The sequence below is a fragment of the Solea solea genome, chromosome 6 (assembly GCF_958295425.1).
Source record: "Solea solea chromosome 6, fSolSol10.1, whole genome shotgun sequence".
Taxonomy (NCBI): domain Eukaryota; kingdom Metazoa; phylum Chordata; class Actinopteri; order Pleuronectiformes; family Soleidae; genus Solea; species Solea solea.
Window position 1 is genome coordinate 11,669,626 of NC_081139.1, and position 21,742 is coordinate 11,691,367.

Sequence of the window (21,742 nt, forward strand, 5' to 3'; positions counted from 1 at the left end):
TGTTAATGTGACTCAGACATCCAGACAACCACACGAGGACCGCCTCTTTGCCAACTGCATTTTGCCATTCACATACTGTATGATGACCACAGTGGGAGATTGTCTGGGTCTGAAGCATTCACAACAGCGGGATGAACATGGCCTGACTTTTTGTGCTCTCACATACAGCTCCTCTGGGTGATCTTCAGGAAGTCTCTTGACTTCAGTGCATGTCTGAAAACAACTTGGAAAAACCCATGGCACTAACCAAACACTCTAGAACAGTGCCAGCTGTAAGAATATAGAGCTACTCCCCATGCATTTTAAATAAGGTAATTCAATGGCAGCAATTTTAAGCCTCACATACATTGACCTCTAGTGGTATTTTGATAATAACATCAGGACATAGCAGCTGGGCCACGTCAGGCTGAGCCATGGGTTCAGTTTAAGCTGCAGCTCCAGGGGAAGCAGTGTGGGGAGATCAGAGAGCATTCTGAAGATAGAAACCACATAAGTTGTCACAGAGCAAGAGCCCCTAACTATGCTAGCACAACAATACAATCAGGATAATTATAGTATTTTTCTGCCACAGTTCTATTTTCCTTAAGCGAATCCAGTCACTCTTTAAGTCTGCAACCCACATTTGGAAATATAATTTGACCCAGGTCTGATATAAGCAAAACCTTTTATTAAAATGTTGTTTTTGACATTGTTATTTATTAAACACTCCCATACATGCACTGTATGCCTCATGAAGTTTGTTGTATGAAAACAAAGCCTGTTTTTTCCCCCCAAAGTCTCAACATGAGGAGGAATTGTGTTCTTTTGGCCTCAATGAAAAAAATTAAGTGAAAACCCATATGGCTTCAGTTAACCATCAGTAATTTGGTGTTTTGGCTTTTCTTTGTGTTTTCCTCCTGCTCTTCATTCTACAGACGATATGAAGCAAAAAGGGGAAAGGAATAAACATAAAAAGGTTTGTCTGTGATTCATCACGCCAGCTCTGGCTGATAACATCAGGGTTTGCCATTTTCTTTGATTTGGCAGTGACATTTCAGCATCATGAGTGCTCTACAGATTATACTACAGGCAGACTGTTGGTATAAGGTGTAATTCTTTAGGCTTGTAGCCCACTTATGTATCACAACTGACATTTTAAATGTGTAATGTGAGCTTGTGATCGCGGCAAAACTTGAAGACAAAGGGGCAGCTGCGGAAATGATATTCCTAGAAAACTAGAGGTGCTGACCTATCATTTGTATGGATACATTCCATAATATATGAATGTAACTGTATTAGTTTACTACCGACTGTGTTCGCCTCAAACAAAGTGGTTACTGCGCTGACAAAAAACATTAGTGCAACACTGACCTCTAGTGGTTGAAAGTTGGCAAACGTCTAATATGAGCTCAAAATGAGCAAGAATAAAAACAAAGCTGCTAATAATAGTGGGGGGAGTGATAAGACAACTGTAAAATGTTTCTTTAAGTCAAACTATGACATATACTTTCCTCATTCCTCTTACAAAATCATCCTCACACCAATTTCTTATGTGAATTTCTCTGTGAGATGAATAAAGTATCTATCTATCTATCTATCTTATACAATCAACCACTGCTGAGACTTCTGAGGTGGCACAAGTCACAAATAGTCACAGTGGTGTAAAGAGTGAACAGGTCACCTCCATGTGTGCCCAATCAGACTGCCTGTCAGGTAGTCAGCAATCAAGGAGACGGTGGACATGTTGACACCCACCGACTGGGGCTTCTCATCCGGATTGTGCTGGATGGAGACGAGAAACTAGTGAAAGTGATTCTCACGGAACGGAAATATCCGGACACTTTAAAATTATGTTTTCATCTACTATAGTGCACTGACTCATTTTTATTTTCATTTTAACATTTATTTTGTGGCTCACTCACTGTTGAGCTGTGGAGTTTGGAGTTCTCATGCTCGTTATACAAGGTTTGTTGAAACTATCTGCCTCTAGATCAGGGAGCAACCTGCTGTTACTTCTATGTAGAGTTGTCATAAAATGAAATTAAAAAAGATAAACAACGGCCCCTGTGGCCTACAATTTGGTTCTCATCACTCTGACCAAAGAGCCGTTGAAAAGAATCTGATTGTTCATCATCTTCCACATATGTATGAATTTGGAGATTTTAGCTTTGAATCTCCTTCCTTTGTGTTTTTATTTGTCCACCTTCCATGGACCCTGAAGTTGTACAGACAGGTGTAGTCAGGGTGGCCCCAGTTGCTCTCAATTTGAAGCCTTACATAGTTGAAGGCTCCACTTTTATTGTCCTGGGGTGAGAGATGAATGTGAAGAAAAAAAACAAACAAGAAAGGGTAAACTATAACTTGTGATAAACCTAGCTTGAGTGTGAAACAAAAAACAAAATGCATTAGGATGTGTTAAATTACCCTGTGTGACACTTACTGATATTCTGAAGGTTTGAACTGGGTCTCCATCCTGGTCGTAAAGAAAGGTTCCCAGTCGAGATTCATCACTGCCCAAATATTCCATTCCCTTAAAGGAACAACGGAAAGAAGGAAGGAAGGAAGGAAGGAAGGGAGGAAGGAACAAATAAACTGACCATTAGTTGAACACTTTACAGTTCTCTATGTATGAAACACTTGTTATATTAAGTGGTAACATGTCTGCAGTGTACCAATGATACACTTTACAAACTTACATAGATGGAAAACACCTTTGGTGCTGCATTAATGGTACTGCTTGGGGATATTTTGTTTGAAATGTGACTCAGTGTCACATGGCTGACGGTGATTGTGTATGGGAGTGCAATGACTAAATGTCCCTGACCACCTGAAAAGGGCCAGCAGCGACCTGGAAGCAGAGGAGAGTGTCCCTGAGGACAGACAAAAAAAAGGTTCAAAAAAAAAAAGAAGAGAAGCAACATTTTCACCATCTTGGTCACAGTTTAATGACATGTTGGTCCTTGGTTTAGCTACAGCCTTGCCCTCTCTTGATCATTCTCGACAAGCAGGAGTCCATTCTTTTTCTGTACTTAATTTCCTCATCTTTACAAATTTTAAATAAAGTGACATGAGCAGGTGCAGTTACTCACGAGTGAGCAGGTAAACCGCTGATAAAGCATACGCCTCAGTCACTATTTCCTAACATATACAGTATTGTGCAGAAAATACGGGAAGCATGTACGCAGGTTTAAAATAACAATTTCTACAGGTTCATATAAAAATATAATAATTGACAGCTTGCTAGTATAAAAGACCAACCAACCTTCAGTCACATAAAACATAAAAACAACAAAGCTGCTGGTGCCCTGAAACTTACTGCATCATGTGTGAAGAGGACAAACTGCATTTGCTTTCCACATACTTTTAAAAAAGTGATCTGTGTTTACCTGAATCACAACACTCGCGCTCACAGGTGATCGCCATATAGGTATTCCGAGAATCGTCAAATATGGCTCAGGTGTCTGGTAGGACTTTGACGTCCAAGAATGTACAATTCTTGCTCCTGCACCCACAGAGACACAAAGCAAGTTATCGAGCAGTTTTGAATCTCGATGTTTGATGGAAATAATAAAGATGAATAAAATATCTCACCAAGCGTCTCCAGAGCAAAGTTGGGCAATGAGTCTGCTTCTGGGAAAAGGGTCATTATTTTCTTTTTTAACCTCAGCAGCTCATCCTGCAACTCTTTTTGCTGCCACATGTGTTTGCATTGTGTAGGTGAACCCTGTAAGGGAGAGGAGATTCATTTAATGTGGTGTGGTGGCAGCATTCAGTTTAGTTTAGTTTAGTTTAGAAAGTCAAGCTGTTTTTGTGGTTTCATACATGTATCTCAATGATAGAGGACTCCAATGCATTTTGATCTGTAGAGCTGTTGGCTGGAGTAGAAATGAAGAATGGCAGTTTTGAGGGTATTGGATCCAGATAGCTGCCAGTCAGAGTACGAAGGAGGAAAGGTAATCCTGGTGAGTGGAAAGAGACATAGTATGGAACTACAGAAAGCACAAACCATAAGGTAAAGGCCACTCACCCCACACAGTGTCACTATAATCAGTGGTTATTCATACACTCACCACAAAAATCTCATTATTTATTCCTTGGTCTATAACCTACAGTACATCACCATGAAATTTCATCCAAATCAGTCATTAACTTTTTGAGTTATGCTAATGAGACGGACAATAACCGCCTATAACCGTAATAAACAGATCAGGGAGGTTTTCTTAAAACGTCTGAAATCCTCCAAAACTCACAAACTGTCTGTATTTCAGTTTCACTTACCACAACACAAGAGCCCCAAGAGGGCATATAAGAAAATCTTCGGTCTGGATCGAAAGGGGACACTCATGTAGCCTTGCATGGCTCCATTTCTGTAACTGATGCTGTCTCTGCGGCGAAAAAATATACGCCTTTTGAAAACTCTGATGTATTGAAGAAGAAAAAGAGAAAAATGAAACCTTTCAATGTGTATAAAACAGTGACTGTGTTGTTCACACCACGTATTGTACAAAATACACAAATATACTTTTGCTTACCTTTTCAGGATTTCCTTATAAGAAACTACTGGTTTACCATCTGTGTCATAGTAACCTGAGGCTTGCAGTCGGGAGCTTCTTCGCAACATGGCTATAAACAAAAACAAAAGCACCTGTTCAATAGCTCTTCTGTTTGTGACTAATGACTGTTTCCAAAAATAATCACACATGCCTTGAATTAAAAAAAAGAAAACAATAAAACCTTACACTTGACATAAGAAATTTATAAAACCAACTTTCACAGCATAGCCTAATAAAGATTGAGAATTCAATATAACTTTAGTATCAGTGAAAATGAATATGAATGCCAATGTTTAATACTGCTTAAATATAAACCCCCTAAACTAGGGCTGTGAGCAGCACTGAACGGGGCCCATGCATGTTGGGGTGTGAAGCGACCGCAACGGCCAATGCATGGCCCCAATAATAATAATCTATGTGCATAGCAAATGTAGATCACACCCTCAAAGCTTCATGTAAATGAAACAATGTTTGTTACTGAAGGCGTACTTCTTGTTGCCAGTGGGTGGCGCAATGACTGGCTTTGCAGGTTATCATCGTGGACCAAAAGGCCCTAAAATAGAAAATGAAAAAGAATAGAGATGAGGCAGAAGCCTGCTGTGTGCTAGTCCTTCAAAAACACGTTTGGCCTCTACCATGGTTACCACGGTAACCTGCAAACATATCAAAGGAATGCGAGAGTGGCGTCTGTCTGAGCGGACTTCTGCTACGTGGCTAGTGGGAACACAAAATGTGAATATGTGACTTTAAAACTATAATTCCTGCAAAATCAGCATCCGGTCAGATTGTTGGTCCAGATGTGCACACCAAGTTTGGTGAGTTTTCATGCATGGCAAGGCCTTCAAAAGTGCACTCGGAGAGGAAGACAAGGGAAAAAGAAAAAAAAAAAATCAGAGCGAATAGGGCCTTCACGCCAGTTGATGCAGGGGCCATAAATAACCATATAAGTGATGAATTTAGAATCAAGAATTTAGAATCCAACTTGAAAGTTTTGATTAAAAAAGTTGCTGTGTTTAAAATTAAGGTTTCAAATCATGTTAAACTCGGCAACATTCTCTGATCTGAAATGCTGATATGGTCCCTACTAAAGTGCGTGGTACCAAAGCAGCTGAACATCGCTGTGTGTCCGTGTTGCAGTGTACAGAATATTAACGTAAATGCAGCGGAATCAAACCACTTACTAGCAACATACTGTACTCAAACCTTTTTGGAAGAGTGAATGATAAATCACTGATAAAGTGCACTTTAGGAGGGTTTTTATATGTTACAGCATTTGAGAAGTTATATGCGAACTGTGGCTGTGTCATCAAGACTAAAAAAGCTCGGAACAGAAAATGTTTTCAGTCTTTACTCCTTTTTCTTTACTCGACAACATTTTGTTCACATGTTCTCTGCCACTATTTTCTATCATATGTAATATGAGAAAAGGGGAAACTCTACATTTGCTTTACACAGACTTTCTTTACTTTAAGTGCTTAAAATTCTAAATTATTATGTAGGAATTCAGAATATCATTGACAGAAAGTCCTGTGGAGTTAAGTTAATTAATTGAATCTAATAAGTTAATAGGATGTTTTTGGTCTTTGTATTGTAGAGATGTGTATACACATGTCTGGCTTGACTATCTTACAGTTAGTGCAGCGTAACATTAATACACATATAACCCAAAGGATGCTTAGATATATATAACCATACTCTTACAGTGTGTTTTATGTAGATAATTCTTTCATCCTTGAGTAGAACATGAGATGTGCTGTCACTTCTCCCCCCTGAAATTGGCTGCTCCTCAGGATGGTTTATGAAGATAGCTGGTGTTATATGAGCACAGGTGGCCTCCATCATGACACCCACACTGTTGAGGTAAACATGACATCACATTTAAAGATCAAAGGGAACGAAAAGACATGCCACGCGCTGTCGCAACCCACTGTACGTCACAGACGTGAAGTAATGTAATGTCGTACTGGCAAATGCGTCACAGACTGACGGATTAAACGCTATACATAAACGAAATTAACCCGGAATTACACCGAAGAGGAAGAAGTAGTTCGTAAATAAAGTAACTTACATGTTTCGTTCACGTTTCCGAAGGCTTGTTTTCCTTCAAAAGTTAGCTGTAGGCGACTGGACTAGCTTGAGTTAAAGTTTGAAGAGGACTCTGCAGTTCTCACGGACAGGTATTTATTTAGCCTTTGAATCCGCTCCTGTCAACTGAGAGGGATATATGAGTTCAGACATGACAAACCCAAGGCCCATGGCCGACAAAACATATATTGTTTTGTCTAATATTAATGGCCCGGTGTTAAATTGGCACATGTACCAGTTGTACTACAAGTCCCATAATGCACTGCTGTAGATGCTGGGCAAATCAAGACCTGAGAGCACCAATCAACCCCTCTTCCCACTTCTCATTGGTTCAGCACTAATATGTTGGGTTTTTTAACCTGAAATTACACCGGTTCATATTTGAAATATTCTCATTTTGCTTGAAGGTAATGGTAATAAATATATTTAAAATTGTTTGGCTATTTATTTCATATGTTTGATTAAAACATAAGTCAGTTTTAGACTATATGCTATAACTCCCTCCACCAACATCTCCTTTCCAGTGAAGAGATCAAGATCATACAGAGCATAAAAGAATAAATAGAAATTAAGAGGGTTTCTTCTCATAAAATGTTTAGATCAGAGGATTAAAACATAACTAAATTTTTTCATAACTACAATTTTATGTGCATTGCTTTCTCTTTTTTTGTCCACTAGATGGAGACAGACATTTCTAGACACCCTGCCACATAATGCTTGTTTGTTCGTTTTAAAGGTCTCATTGAGATTTTCCCTCTTGGCAAGAAAACAAATGTATGACTCTGGTTGACACATGATACGGATACTGAAGCATAGTTTGATAAGCACCAGTATACACTGCCACATCACATATGTGTATTCCAATCTTTGACAATGTGAGAGCACTAATTACCTTTGATTACCACAGTGACATGACCTGACCTCATGAAAACATTTGAGGGAGTTATTGTTTTTGGTACCATGCTTGATTTCTCACCTCTGATCATGAAGATGAGTCATTCTGCACCATATGGAGATCAGGTTACATTGCAGCAGATTTACATATCTAGCAGTTAGGAGGAGGGTGAGGAGAGGGACTTGGGAAACATAATGGGAATTTGACTTAATTATCTGGAGAGGATATGGTTTCAGTTTGGGGCATATGTGCAGCAAGAGAATATCAGCTCTGAATTCAGGACAGGATTGGATGACTAAACTGACAGCAGGTTAACATTGATGCTGTCCACTGACTGGAGCTACATGGCAGCTATTAATCACCCGTAATTCTGCAGTATAATCATCTATTATCTTATTAGCTGTAAAATAAAACCTGCAACTGAATTTACTGTTTTCACTGTTTTAACTCACAGAGGCATGTGGTTTTACTGTCATAGCAAATTTGTTTATTTTTACATGCACAAGGCATAAAGATAAGGTCAATTTGTCTACATTATCTATCTTTCTAATATTTTAACTAATCAATCAATCCTTAGACTGTGTAGCCTAGTTGTCATGTGATCACAGTAAATAGCAGGAGTGGGCAGTGTTGCAGTGATGTGATGTGTCCCGTGATCCTCTCTGGCAACTGATCAGGGAGTCGCCTGCTGTTCCCTCCCACACCAGCGCAACAAACAAAGGCACAAACACAAGAAGCCTGACTGTGAGAGCGCGTGAACCCAAACTGCCCCCCCTCCATGCCCACAGGAAAGACAGAGGAGTTCTGGTGATTCACAGGAGTGGGTCTGAAAGTCAGTGTGGAAAGGCAACATTATAAAACACCTCATGCACATTATAGTATTATAATGAGACTATGCAATACTGATGAACAGACAGTTGTAGACATACGTACACTGTAACCAAGGAAGTCTCGATTTAAAGTTCACCTGCTGCCTCGTTGTCTAACTCATGATAATTTGCTGTTCAAAGTTGCTTGAACTTCAATATTATGTGAAGCAAGCAAACACAAATTCTTCCCTGTCTGTACTATTTAAAAGTTTGCCCATTTTCTAAGTCATTTTATACTGTGTATGTATTTTTTTTTTAAGTTGTTGAACATCAACATTATAAACTCACACACACATGCAGAAAGGCCCTTGTTCCGACTCAGCAACAGCACTAACCACTACACCACCGTGTGCCTTATCAATGGATTACTTGACAGAAAATAAACAAGAGTAACATGCATTTCCTGCTTGCTGTGTGATGTCAACACTCTATACTAGTGACAATACCCTGTTGACAACAAAAGTTATGTAGTATAAATAATAGGGAAAATAAATTGTACACCTGCGAGAATATCCTGAATAAAAAATATTGAATGAGTAGCTAGTGACTCAAATACATATGGAAGTATAATAAAGAATAGTGGGGATGTGTGGACTCAGTATTCACACAAATTAGCAGGTATTTTGTTACTGTGATGGATTCATGTTTTTAAGTAAAAATGGCAAAGATTGTATAGTTTCAGTTTCTTAAAAATGTGAATTTGATTGCTTACAAAAACGATGCCATTTTGTCACAACTCTATTTCATTTTATAGACAAACTATTAAACGGTAATGAGAATCATCAAACGTGCAAGAACGTCCATTAAGGACACTGAGGTCATGTCCTTTGAGTAGAGTTTACACTTCAGTCATATCAGTCTGGGACATCTCTCCAGGTCACTGTGCCTCAGGTGTACACTGTAGACAACATCCCACATTTTGAAAATAAATATGAATCAGTAAAATGTAGGCAGGTTTAAAAGCATCTGTGTACGATCACAGAGTTGATGAAGAGCCCATAAGAGCTCCTCAACAAAATCAGCAGCACTTTAAACTAAATGCACTTTATTTAAATGGTTTCATCATCTCCCACTCACACAGTGTGTTTTGTGTGATTACATTAAGTATCTTCAATCAACCACTCAATCGCAGCTTATTTGTTGTTAGTGTAGTTCAATGAGCGTCAGGTATGATTAATACATCAATAATAACTGAGCAGACTTGACTGCTGGATGTAGGTGTATAAAATATAAACAATATAAGACATACATAGTAGATCTGAGAGCTGAATCTTAACAGTGATAATAAACCAGAGTGAAAGTAAGTGGAAATTAGAGTAAAATGTGAACTTAGACATAATTAATAATAGCAGCAGCTGCTGCAATAAAGTAATCACAACAAATTGAAATAAATGAGGCAAAGAAAATATATGATTGATGGTGTGTATTCTGCCTTTTTCATCCCTTATTTTGTCTTTGAGATTTGATGATAGTTTGTGCTTGATGATTTACACTTGTTTACTTGACTTCTGCTTTTGGTTTGCATTTGTTTTTTCTTGAATTTCTATGTTATTGACCCCATTATAAAGCATCCGAAAAGGGCTATTCACACTATTATTGTTGTATAATATTATCAGAGGTGGATAGAGTACTGACATGTTCTACTCAAGTAAAAGTACTTCTATTTCTGATAAACATTTTACTTAAATACAAGTAAAATGACTAGTAAAAATGACGAGGTTGTGGTTATTTCCTGTGTCGTGCAAAAAGGGGCAACAAATCTCACATTAGCTGTTTTTCCTGTCCTCATCTTTCATTCACCTGTCCTCATCATTCGTTCACCTGTAATCATCATTCTTTCATCTGTCCTTTTTATTTCAAAAACAAAAAACAAAACTAAAGACACAATAAATAAAACTTCATATTCGGGCCAACAATTACAATTTTTAAACATGACTTTAAAAAGCACAAGTACACAAAAAACCTACTCAATTACAGTAAAGCGAGTAATTAATTACTTTCCACCTCTGACAATATTATTATATAGTATATGAATAAAAGGTGAAATAAATAGGCTTGTTAGACATGGTGAAATTACAGCCCGGGCTAGTGATATTACCCACTGTAATCAACATCGTCCTCTGTATGTCGAGGGACTTCTTCGCTCGTGGGTCCCAGGTGAGTCCTGAACAGAACACCCACCCTTAATCACCTCAGCGCGCGCGCACGCAGATGGGCGGGGCAACGTCGAGACGCCAGGCAGCGTGTGCGCGCAGCCCTGTGAGCTTGTTTCGACGCGCGCGCGCGCGTGTGTGCGTTTGCGCGCGCGTGTGAGTGTGGACGTTGTGGTAGGTCGGCATCGTTGCATGGTGTTTGATGTTCAAGTGGAGGAAGAGAGGACTTGCTACATAGGAGCGTTCAGCGGCTTCAGGGGGAAAAGATCCAGCGACACAGCAGGCGACATCATGGGCAAAGTGCAGGGAGGGATGAAATGCGTGAAATATCTGCTCTTCGTTTTCAACTTCATCTTCTGGGTAAGTCCCCGTGCACGCAACTTGATCACATTTGTGATGCATTTGTTTATTGTTCTGCTGCTGTGTGGGGAAACGTGTGAGTGCTGTGTGTAAGATGTTCAGCAGACTGCAGGCGAACACTGTCGTTGTCGTTATGGCTTTTGGGATCATTTGACCTGGTTTCTTTATTCACCGGAGAACCGGGAGTGGTGCTGATTTTCTCACCAACCTCTGTCTCCCTCTCAATTTAATTCAATTCAAAGGGGCTTATTTATTGGCATTCTGTAGTAAAATATTATCGATAAAGATCATGTGCAGGTCTGTTACCTTACATGGTAATTACACTTGAACAGTAAACTGTAAAACAATACAATATACTACAAAGATAAAACAAACATTTATGGTCCAAAATGCTGTTGCATGACTATCTCTCCCTCTTTCTCATTGTAAATAAATCAGTCCCATTAAACAGCTCTGAAAGCACAGCCATCCACCAATGAAAAGTGTATTTTAATGATTAATGAGTGTGTCTAATAAGAGTCAGTGTAACAGTGATATGATTCGTGTGCTGTGTTGTGTTCACACTGACTGCAGCACAGACAGTACAGAGCTGCAGTGTGCTGTGACTTTTCCAACACACCCACTGTTCAGATGCTCTCTCATGATTTTTGGCGTTGTGCTGTGACTTATCCACTGTGGGCCCGGGACACAAACACACCACCATGTTATCGTACAGCACGATACAAAGCTCCCACAATAAGTTCTGGGGGGAAAATCTTTACAATGTTCCTGTGAGTGAGTTGGGAAAGCTGACTGTAGCCTGCCACCATACAGTCCTAGTGGTTTATTTTTGAAGTGCCACAAGGGGGAGCTGAAATCTTTCTACTCATTCCAGGACCTTATTATTTATTATGGTGTGATTTGAGAGTTTTCACTTTTGAATGTTCACCGTTTTAGTAATGACAGTCATTTCTTTTTGTAACATTATAGTCCATATGTTTCCTGACAGTTTACAGATATGAACTAAATTAAGTTGTGTTTTACAATTGTTGTGCCATGCCAGGTCTGGTCTATGTGTGAAGCACTGACTTGATCAGTTTTGAGTTGATGGTGGAAGGTTTTGTTTGGTGTGTGCATCTCCAGGCCCCAGGTGCAGCAGAGGCTGCTTCTTTCATTCATTTATTTTTTGTTTTCTGTCCAGGTCACGGTTTTGCACATTTGGAAAACATAGTTTGCAGTGGCACTTATTTTGAAAATGTGATTTACATTCATCAGCAAACTAACTTATCATTTGCTCCAAATGCAGACTGGAATGAAGGATTATTGCAAAATGATACAGTATACACGGATTTAAGTGGCTGCACTGACTCATTTGTGCGCCGTTAGATGATCGCTTGTGTCACCCAATCAGACAGCGGCGTCTTTGTCCGCACAATTTGGGGACTGAAAGCAGAGCTGTTGTGGTTGCAGCTCAGCTGGGTCTATACAGTACGCTGTCATTTTGGGGTTCAAAGCCAACCAAGCAGCCAATGCCAGTGTGAATTACATCACTCAGGCACTGTGAGGCTGGCACAGCCTGTGGCTGAAATGCACCATGGGAGATGGACTGCTGGTACGAGCTTCAGTCATGATACTTTGATGGGCCGTACAAAGTGTTCCGTTCAGTTTTCAGCTGATATTTCCCTCCTAAAACCCGAACAGATAAACAAAGGAGAACTAGGATCATTTATTAACTGACAAACAGCCTAACCCTAATGAGCAGAGAGGTCCGCCTCGTTGTGGAGTTCTGGCTTCTGATTGGGTGAAGTCTTAACAGGAGTTTCTCCTGCATTTCCTATCAAAACCCTGAGACGGAGAGATCTGCGATAGTTGTTAGAATATGGAGCTATTCAGGAAGCATTTTCACTTAAATATTTTACTGACAGCAGCTTTAAATATCTTTAAAAGATATTCTCAGTCTGCAATGATGTTCTGTTTGTGTTGTGACCGTAACGTGTTGAAACTAATCTGGCACATCTCACCTGACGTTCTATATTAATTCTTAGTAGATGCATGTTTATTACATGACATTATTAAAAGACAGCTCTTACTCAGCTCTGTTTGAGAGTCTGAAGAAGCCTGAAGATAACGGATGTTCTTCCCTTTTTTTTCCCTTTTTTTCTTTGAAAAACCATTACTCACTCATTAGCATTTCTGGTTTGCTTAGAATGAACTGGAGGGGGGGAAAAAACAGGCAGTGAGTACCAGTAGCCACTTTAGTGATGAGACAAAGATGAGAGTGATGCCTGCAGAATCTCAATTAACTGAAGAGTCAGAAAACAAAAAAACACATGAATCTCAGTCTAACTGCGAGGTGATTGAATCATAAGCCTAAACCCGGGAAAGTTGCACTGTTATTGTGACGAAGAAGATTGTGATGATGACATGAGTATTGTTTTTATCATCCCTCAGCTGTCAGGCTTGTTGGTGCTGGCTGTGGGACTTTGGCTCAGGTTTGACCCAGAAATAGTGGAGCTCCTGACAGAGGATGGCGCCCCTGACACCTTCTTCATAGGTATGTCACGATATCTGCAGCTGTCCAATCACACGTCACTTTACATCTATAAGTCACTCCTTATTTAGTTAAGTAATGTATACTCTATTCTTTGGCTGAGTATGTGGCATTACTGTAGCACTGACATACCAGTAAAAAACATTCAACACAAATCATAAATTGTCACGACTTTAAAGAGTTTATTATATTATATTATAAGTCATCTTAAAGCTGTAGGCCGTGAACACACACGGACCTGTGGTTATAGCATTAATATAACCATATTTCAATGTCATAAGGCTCGTTACACAAGACAAAATGCACTGAATACTCAAACCCAAGTGCTTGAGTTCTACGATGCTGCTCGATCATGAAGAGGAAAGCGTTTTCCCTTTCAAATCTTGGGACATTTCAGGCAAAAAGCATCAGACCATTACTGAAATGCACCATTAGTGTTAGTGCTCTGGTTTTTCTGGGCTGTGGAGAGACTGGTTGATGTTCATGTACACAGCGTACATACACCCTGGAGTGATGCGGATCGATCGATCAAATGGTGACAAATGGTTCTAGCTGAATAATGAACTTTTGCTGCGATATCTTCAAGGCACTTTGTGCTCAACGTCTCGTAGGGCTTCTACAACCCAGTGGATGATTAAAACATACAGTCAAACAACAAGACAAACAGTCCTCAGTGCGTACTAGTGTAGCTGGACTCAATACAATAGACGCCTCTCTCTCTCTCTCTCTCTCCCGCTCCCTGTGTGTGTGTCTCTCTCTCTTTATGTGTGTGGCTCTGTCACTCTGTGTAGGAGTAGATAATTATAATGAGGCCTATTCTTGTTACTGGACTAACTTCTATTTAGACGGTGACCTAAAATGGTGATCTGACTTCTTCATCGCTCTGCTGTGCTTTCATGGAAGTGGCTGCTTCACTCAGGACATGAGTGACAGGTTGACAAGACTCTGACAGGACTCTGTCTACCTTCTGCAACTATCATTTTATCATGCAGTGGGAAAAAGAACAAGCACAGAGTCGACCATGCAAGACACGACTGTGAAACCATACAGTACAAGAGCATTAGCTCACGTTCTCACTGGTATCTCTTTATGCAAATTATAATATGTGAGATCATTTACTTTTCCGTTTACATGCAAATATCAACCTCCCTCTTAAAGTTAAATGCTACATTCAGTCACACCCTGTGCCTGAATATAATAAACAATAAAACAACAATGATAGTGTATTATATGCAATATGTTTTGACCAACATTAAAACATTTAAACCATTTTCAAATGAGTTGACACATTGCTGATCGAGACTATCAGCTCCACTCTGTGTTTCTCAGAATAGCAGTGTTTAGATCTGGGCTCATTCCCATGCTGCACACAGGACAGGAAGTGATGTGTTTTATATCCAGACTAGTGACGGGGGGAAAATCGATACAGTCAAATATTACAATATTTTGTGTGGTAATATTATATCACGTTTGAGACACCAAGTATCAATTTTTTTCTGCATATCATTTGTTAACTGATCTTACTAATGAACATTAAACATTTTGTGGATTAGCATAAAAAAGTGAATTGACATTTGCCAAGTGCTAGAGCTTGTTAGTCCCAGCTCGTTAAAAGGAAGTAACATAAAACCAAGGTGGCATGTGGTAAAAAAAGAATTTATTTTACACAGGAGTTGATAATAATTTACAAAAAGTCAAACAGAAAAAGGGCAGAGGATGTGGTACAAAATGAAACTCCACTTGAAAATAACTAAGGTTCACTTTACAACAAAAACCCAACAATTACAAGGGGGAACAGCATCTCTAAGCCTAGTGTCTCTAAACACAACAAATGAGTCCTACATGTAGACAGAATCAGTTTTTAAGGTCTACGGCCCTAAGCCCAATTTCTTGTAAGCCCAACTTTCAATAATACGCCACTCAGCATTACTTGAGATTAGACTATACTCAAACACAAGGTCACAATTCACTACGCAGCATGAGGCGCTCTGGCTCTCAGAAGCGCCCAGTGTGGACTGGGAGCCAGCTTCTTGTCCTCTTCCGGTGGGCGTGAGGCAATTTCTGGTTCCGTGGCCGCACCAATCGCTGTCCGGTCCTCCTGAGACTCCGCCCATCTGCTCCAATGGTACGTGAGGAACCACACAGACCAATTTGCATACTCAACTCAGGTTAATTAAGGAGGACAATGTTCAACAACAGCCGTAACAAGCTGTGACAGATGACATTTTTGTATAGCTCAACATCACAAACACAATAAGTCTGGAAGAGCTTTATAGTTTGTACAGTAGGTTACACCCTTAGACCCTCACATCGAGTGAGGAAAAACTCCACAGAAACCTTTGTACAGGGTGAAAAATGGGAGAAACCTCAAGAAGAGTCACAGAGGAAGGATCCCTCTGCCAGGACGGTCAAACATGCAGTCAGTGTCACATGCACACATGACAGAAGTTCAGCAGATTACAAACAAAAATATCAAATTTACAGAGAGGAAATAGGAGAAGATAAGAGAGCAGGAGCATTTCCAAACCTAATTGCATAACTGACAATTATTATCATCACTATTATCTTCATCATCTCACCCAGGGTATGACGACATGACATAAGAGTGTGAAGTTTCAGAAGTGAATTTTACTGCTCAAACACCTGGATGTTTAGCAGTTTGACAGGATAAAGGCTTCCGCTGCTGTTTACACACAAACACTCCCTCAGTCAGGTCTGATAGTATTGCATGTTAGCAGCATACACATAAAAATTGCCTTTTGTATTGTTGGCAACAACAGAAGGGTGCAGGAGACGATCGACTACAACTGATCCGTTTATCTACATACAGAACAGTATGTATGTGATGGATCCCCCGCAGGATCGATGTTTTTACAACATTATCCTGAGCAGAATGCCAGATCGCTGCTGTTACCATGCACCTTTAGCAGGGACACTAAACAGACTGATGCCATAACAAAGACCAAGAGGCAGCATTCCCTAATGGTGATTCACTTTCCATTCTGTCACCTTTGTTGCCCTGTGTTTCCTCAAGTACATCACAGGCAGTGTGCGCAAAATGGAGACGATGAACATAAGAGATGTGGACGCATACATGGCCAGCCGTTATTAACCAGCAGCTTTAACAAAGTAGAAGTGCACTTGGCAGTCGTCTGCTAGAAAGCAGTGGTTTTTACTAGGAGGAAGCCGTATCAAAGTGATGGAAAACATCAACAGCCACTGTGTGCACACAGTCTCAGCTGTCTTGGCCCATTATATTTTCCTTCCTTTGAGCCAGACACCCAGATTTGAAGCAGCGCATCCCTTTCCTCCATTTCCCTTCAGCGTCTTTACCTCCTCTTTTGTTCAGCAGCAGCAAAAACAACAGCTTGCATTTTTCCCATGTGGATTAATTAAAATGCTGCAGTGGTTGATGTCTGTGTCACTGATTAGGCCCTTAGCACGGACCTCAGAGACAGGTCCAGTGTTTAGTTACAGTCTAAAGGGCTCTGTAGTGAGGACTGGGAGCAGGGAAGCAGACCGGGGAGGTGACGCCATTGAGGCACACGGAGGAAAAGAGGATGTGAGGTCTACTTCTGCAGCAATCAAACCCACAACAATTGTATTTGCCTTGTGTTTTTTTTCACCCACAGATTGCATCTGTTTTCCAGCTTTATAAAACTAATTTATTAGATGAGTAATCTGGAAGTCTTGTCTGTCAGTAGACTCTCCAACTCCATTGCCACTTAATTCAGATGGATCATGGTGCAACACAGCGTTTGCCCATACCTCTGAGACATGTGGTTGTATTTCCAGTAAAAAAAAAAAAAACCCTGCTCTTTATCAGTGGTATCAGCTGTTGGACTCACTCAACAAGCAATGATCCATCTTCAAATTAATATTGTTACATCTCAACTATCTAATGGGGACACAACAAAATAAATAAATCAGTTTATTTATAAAGCATATTTCAACACAAGCAGGGTCATTGTATTTGCCGTGCAATTAAAGGACACAATGAATGAATTTCTTTTTGCTTTGCCTTTTAGTTAAGTTGCCTTTATTTATTTAGTTATCAGTCGTTACAATAAGTTTAAAATGACACATCATCAACATAATAAAGGTAACAAAGTCTAAAGAGTCTTTCAACGTGAAAGAAAACAAAAGTGAATTTCACCTTTTTGATGTTATATTATATGTAATAAGTCTGTATATCATTAGATTTATACAGTAATCAGTGGCTGCAGAGAATGAGACGCTGATAAAGCGTGGGAGGAAATTCACAAGGCTTTAGGCTAATAAGGAGTTTTCGACCTACACATATTCTGGTACTCAAACACAACAACAGCCCTTTTATGAACTGGGCATCATGGACGGTGACGGCTGTTGGGTTATACTGCCATCTTTGGTTGAAACTGTGAACTGCAGTCATTCGATTTTTGTCTTCTCTTTTTTCCAGCCGTGTACATCCTCCTTGGTGCAGGAGGCCTGATGATGATTGTTGGGTTCTTCGGTTGTTTCGGGGCTGTGCGCGAGTCACAGTGTCTTCTTGCGTCGGTGAGTTTGAATTCATAGCTATAATTTGTAACCTGTCATACAAAGAATAATTTGCAAGGAGTTTCAAGGAAGAAGTTGAGCGTTTTTGACTGTTATTTCCAGTTATTTGTCAGTACAATCAATAGTATTTAATCAATGTTAACTTGTATATCCATGTCCAAGTAACTTTGAGATAAGATAAGAAATATAAAATGCATCACCAACATGATAAGAAATGTACATTTATGGAAACACATCTTGTCTCAGTGATCAGTAAATGAAACCATCTCTTATTTCTACATGTTCTGTTCTGTTGTGCAGTTCTTCGCATGCCTCCTCATTATCTTTGGAGCAGAGATTGCCGCCGGTGTGTTTGGATTCATAAACAAAGAGCAGGTACAGAGTGGTTGAACTTTCGTTTTCATCAGATCATAACACAGATGTAATTGATTCTTCATCTTTTCTCACTCACAGATCGTTGAGGAGGTCCAGAAGTTTTATAGCAGCTCCATTGCCGATGTGCCCAGTTCCAGCAACTATACCATTGCAGACACTTACCACAGAACTGTGAGTGAAATGTTCAGTAACCTGCGTCATACACAGTAGTTGTCCCTCCGTGCCATTCTTTGAACTTGATATCTCAAGAACATGAAAATGTAAGACAAACAAACTCTTTTATTCACCTACAGTTGAACTGCTGTGGAGGTTCCACAACGGACGTGTCCAATGACATGTGTGCAGACTTCCCACCAGAAACCCAGGTAAACCCTTGTAGTGTCTGTAACACCTTAGGCCCACATGGTGGCAGTATAGGCCCTGCTGTACAATTTAGCACTCTGACTAAGTCAGCAGGATTGTTGTGTTCCGTGGTGTGAATGTCTGTGGTTGCTTCTACAGGACTGCCTCTCTGCAATAACAGACTTCCTCAATGAAAAGCTGCATATCATTGGATACACTGGGATTGGGATTGCGGGCGTCATGGTGAGAGTTTACAAAATCTTGAACATGTGTCACCGAAATGAAATGATGAGCTTATGGTTTTCCTCCGTGTGTGTGTTTTCAGGTCATAGGAATGATCTTCAGTATGGTGTTGTGTTGTGCCATCAGGAACAGCAGGGAGGTTATATAGCTGGTGAGTTGACTGCTATCCCCCCCCCCCCCCTCCCCACCACACACACACCCACACACCTTAAAGCCCACAAGCCAGACTACGTCAAGAATCATGATCGACCAATCAGAGGGGTTTCAGATGAGTCTGGGGAGACTGAACCCCCCGCCCCTGAATTGAAAGCAAAAGTTCAAACAGTTCAGAAGCTACCTTCAGATTACCTTCAGGTACAATCAAATCTCATTCCTTACAGATCAGATTTGATGGTTCACATTCATGAATACAAGTGTCTTGCATCTGTATCATTCTGTAACAACAGAAAACGTCAGATAAGTTATGATGATGTCCCTTTTTTGATCCCCCTGTAGAGGGAACTGACGAATGGAAGCGATCACAGCAAATTTTGTTGTTTGATTTTTGCAGTGCTTCTGCGGCGCAGGTCCAAGACGACGTGTGTAAAGGCAAAACGCAGCATGGATTCTGATATGACCACATATTGTAAATATCTGATCTGGGACCACATACTGAAGTGACAAAAATGTGATCTGAAAATCAGATCTAAGTCGCATCACCCAAAAAAGTTGGATCTGAGTCACTTTGAACTGGTAATCTGAACGTATCCCAACAATCCCTTGTCCTGACTAATTTATATCATCTCTAGTGTCTTGACTTCATTAATCATACATCGGTTTCATGGTCTGTGTGTCAAGACACAAAATTACAAAGCTTTCGGCAGCAAGCGCGTGGTCACAGGATTGCTGTAGCTGTGGACTAATATACTCTGTCATTTTTGGGGGGGACGCCCTCTTAACTCAGGGCCCCAGATAGTTGCCTACATTGTTGTCATTCCCCTGCAGCCAGTCTGTATATAGGAAGGGAAATACCTAGTGTATGTATATCACAACTATTAAGTTTTCCAACACATCCCAGTTTACCACATTCAACACAGTGGATCGTCTTCGGCACACCTTCTTGACCCCACATGCACCAAAATGCTGATTTGTTTCTCTCCATTCTTTTTCCATAACACATGCTCCACTTTTGGCACGACTCTGTGACATTCCCTGGTTATAGCATCCTTTTGTTCCACTGCCAGGCGCTGCTGCACTGCAGCCACACCATGATACACAAGGCCTTCTTTGACACAGGAATGTTGTGACTGAGGAGTATTTGCTGTAAATATGGACTCCTGCTCTTAACATTATTTATTCTGTATGCATTTCTCTGTAATGTGAAGGCCACACGTCTTCAAACCCTGTGTGCTTAAATGTTTTGAGGACAACCTTTGCAGATTGAATGTCCATTATGTGCCTATTTAGTCACACGTACAGCTACTGAACTATTTATGTCTCCCTCGCCCTGTACATAAAAACTGTGCTTGCTCCCTGTCACCAATCTAAAGTATTGCTACTTTGAAGCACAATAGTGGAAGTTTAGATATGATATCAACCCAAAGGGTTAGGGAGGTCTGATGATAAACTGTACATTTTTAAACTTAAAGTAAAAGGTAATGAGTTAACACCTTCTCCCAAGCTCCTCTAGAGCACGCGTGAACTGTAACAGTGAGCTAGTTTGCATTTTGTGTGGATTTGAATCTTGTTGGTGTGCCAATAAGATGTGAATTTTAGAGTAACATTGCTTATGTCATACTGTTTAACATAATAAATAAAAAAAATGTGGGTGCTTTTACTTATGTGTTTGGCTGTTTTCTGTCTCCCTCACATATTATGGCTTTGTAGCACTCACACACCCGGGTGTGCACAGCTATTCTTCTTACGACGCTGCACTGATTTATGTTAATTTGGAGAGCCTGAACAAAGCATTATCCCTAACCACAATTCAAACTTTAGCTCTAAACTTAACCAGTTCCTCAAAAATGAGGTTCCGCTTCATGAGGACCAGGTTTTGGTCCCCAAGGTCAGTGTTTATGCCAGTGTTTAACCACAGAGAACAGCACCAGAATTAAGTCATAACAACAATAGTAAACTACAATTACATCACAACTACAGATTCTTAATACTGACAACTAGCAGGATTTATATTAATTACTCTCATTTAACTTTTCAGGGTTTTTTCCTGCCAAAGGTAACCATTAACAAAACCAAACAAAGCAGGTGTGACTGGACTATTAAATAAAATGAAGATTGATTTGAGAAGCAGTCGCCATGATAATAGTGTGATATAAACAAGAGATCCAAAAAAAGAGTAGCTGGCCATGAGTTAAATATAATCAGAAGGATAACTATTGTATATCATATACAGTATTAGGCAGTGGTTTAAATTCACCACTGGGTGGGGCTGTTGTCTCCAGCAACTGTTATTTGTCCCATGAAACAAAAATAATAAAAACAGTTATTTATTTGTTGACTTCATTTTCCAGTACATTGAGTGTTCAGCAAAGCTGCATGACAGAGATGATTTTGGTGAAGAGCAAAACCAAACATACATTATTCCTGTATTGCTGCTACTAAATGGCATGACACTATTTGTGGGCCAAGTGGCTGTGCATTTCCTCATTTGTTTTATCGACTAAGGACCCCTACAAGTTAAAAATATATATATTTTAACCGTGGAATAATTTCACAATAAACTTGTTGGGAAAACTTATGTCGTGACTGATCAGTATATAAAATCCTGTCATTAGAAATGATACATAATTATAAATAGCATTCCTTTGAGATCTGTCCACACGTTC

The 21,742-nt window shown here is 40.0% G+C and overlaps 2 protein-coding genes across 4 annotated transcripts; one reads left to right on the plus strand and one right to left on the minus strand.

The window, feature by feature from the left end:
* Position 1: 1 nt before the first annotated feature.
* LOC131460320 (SUN domain-containing protein 2-like) lies at positions 2 to 6,884 on the minus strand. The gene is made up of 10 exons (XM_058630698.1): positions 6,601 to 6,884; positions 6,234 to 6,384; positions 4,512 to 4,602; positions 4,258 to 4,397; positions 3,802 to 3,938; positions 3,571 to 3,703; positions 3,366 to 3,481; positions 2,676 to 2,849; positions 2,420 to 2,509; positions 2 to 2,283 (listed from the first exon to the last, which is right to left on the minus strand). The coding sequence occupies exons 3-10, from the start codon at positions 4,598 to 4,600 to the stop codon at positions 2,110 to 2,112; spliced, it is 1,053 nt and encodes a 350-aa protein (XP_058486681.1). The 5' UTR covers positions 4,601 to 4,602; positions 6,234 to 6,384; positions 6,601 to 6,884; the 3' UTR covers positions 2 to 2,109.
* A 3,788-nt stretch (positions 6,885 to 10,672) lies between these two features.
* tspan2a (tetraspanin 2a) lies at positions 10,673 to 20,736 on the plus strand. 3 transcript variants are annotated; one of them, XM_058632723.1, is made up of 9 exons: positions 10,673 to 10,894; positions 13,325 to 13,427; positions 17,863 to 17,960; positions 18,261 to 18,335; positions 18,414 to 18,506; positions 18,629 to 18,700; positions 18,837 to 18,920; positions 19,003 to 19,071; positions 20,122 to 20,736. In XM_058632723.1, exons 1-8 carry the CDS (start codon positions 10,727 to 10,729, stop codon positions 19,066 to 19,068), a joined length of 759 nt encoding a protein of 252 aa, XP_058488706.1. In that variant the 5' UTR covers positions 10,673 to 10,726; the 3' UTR covers positions 19,069 to 19,071; positions 20,122 to 20,736. The 3 variants fall into 3 exon arrangements, with proteins under 3 accessions (XP_058488706.1, XP_058488707.1, XP_058488705.1); XM_058632724.1 differs by having other exon boundaries at positions 20,144 to 20,736; XM_058632722.1 differs by having other exon boundaries at positions 10,674 to 10,894; positions 19,471 to 20,736.
* Positions 20,737 to 21,742: the final 1,006 nt, after the last annotated feature.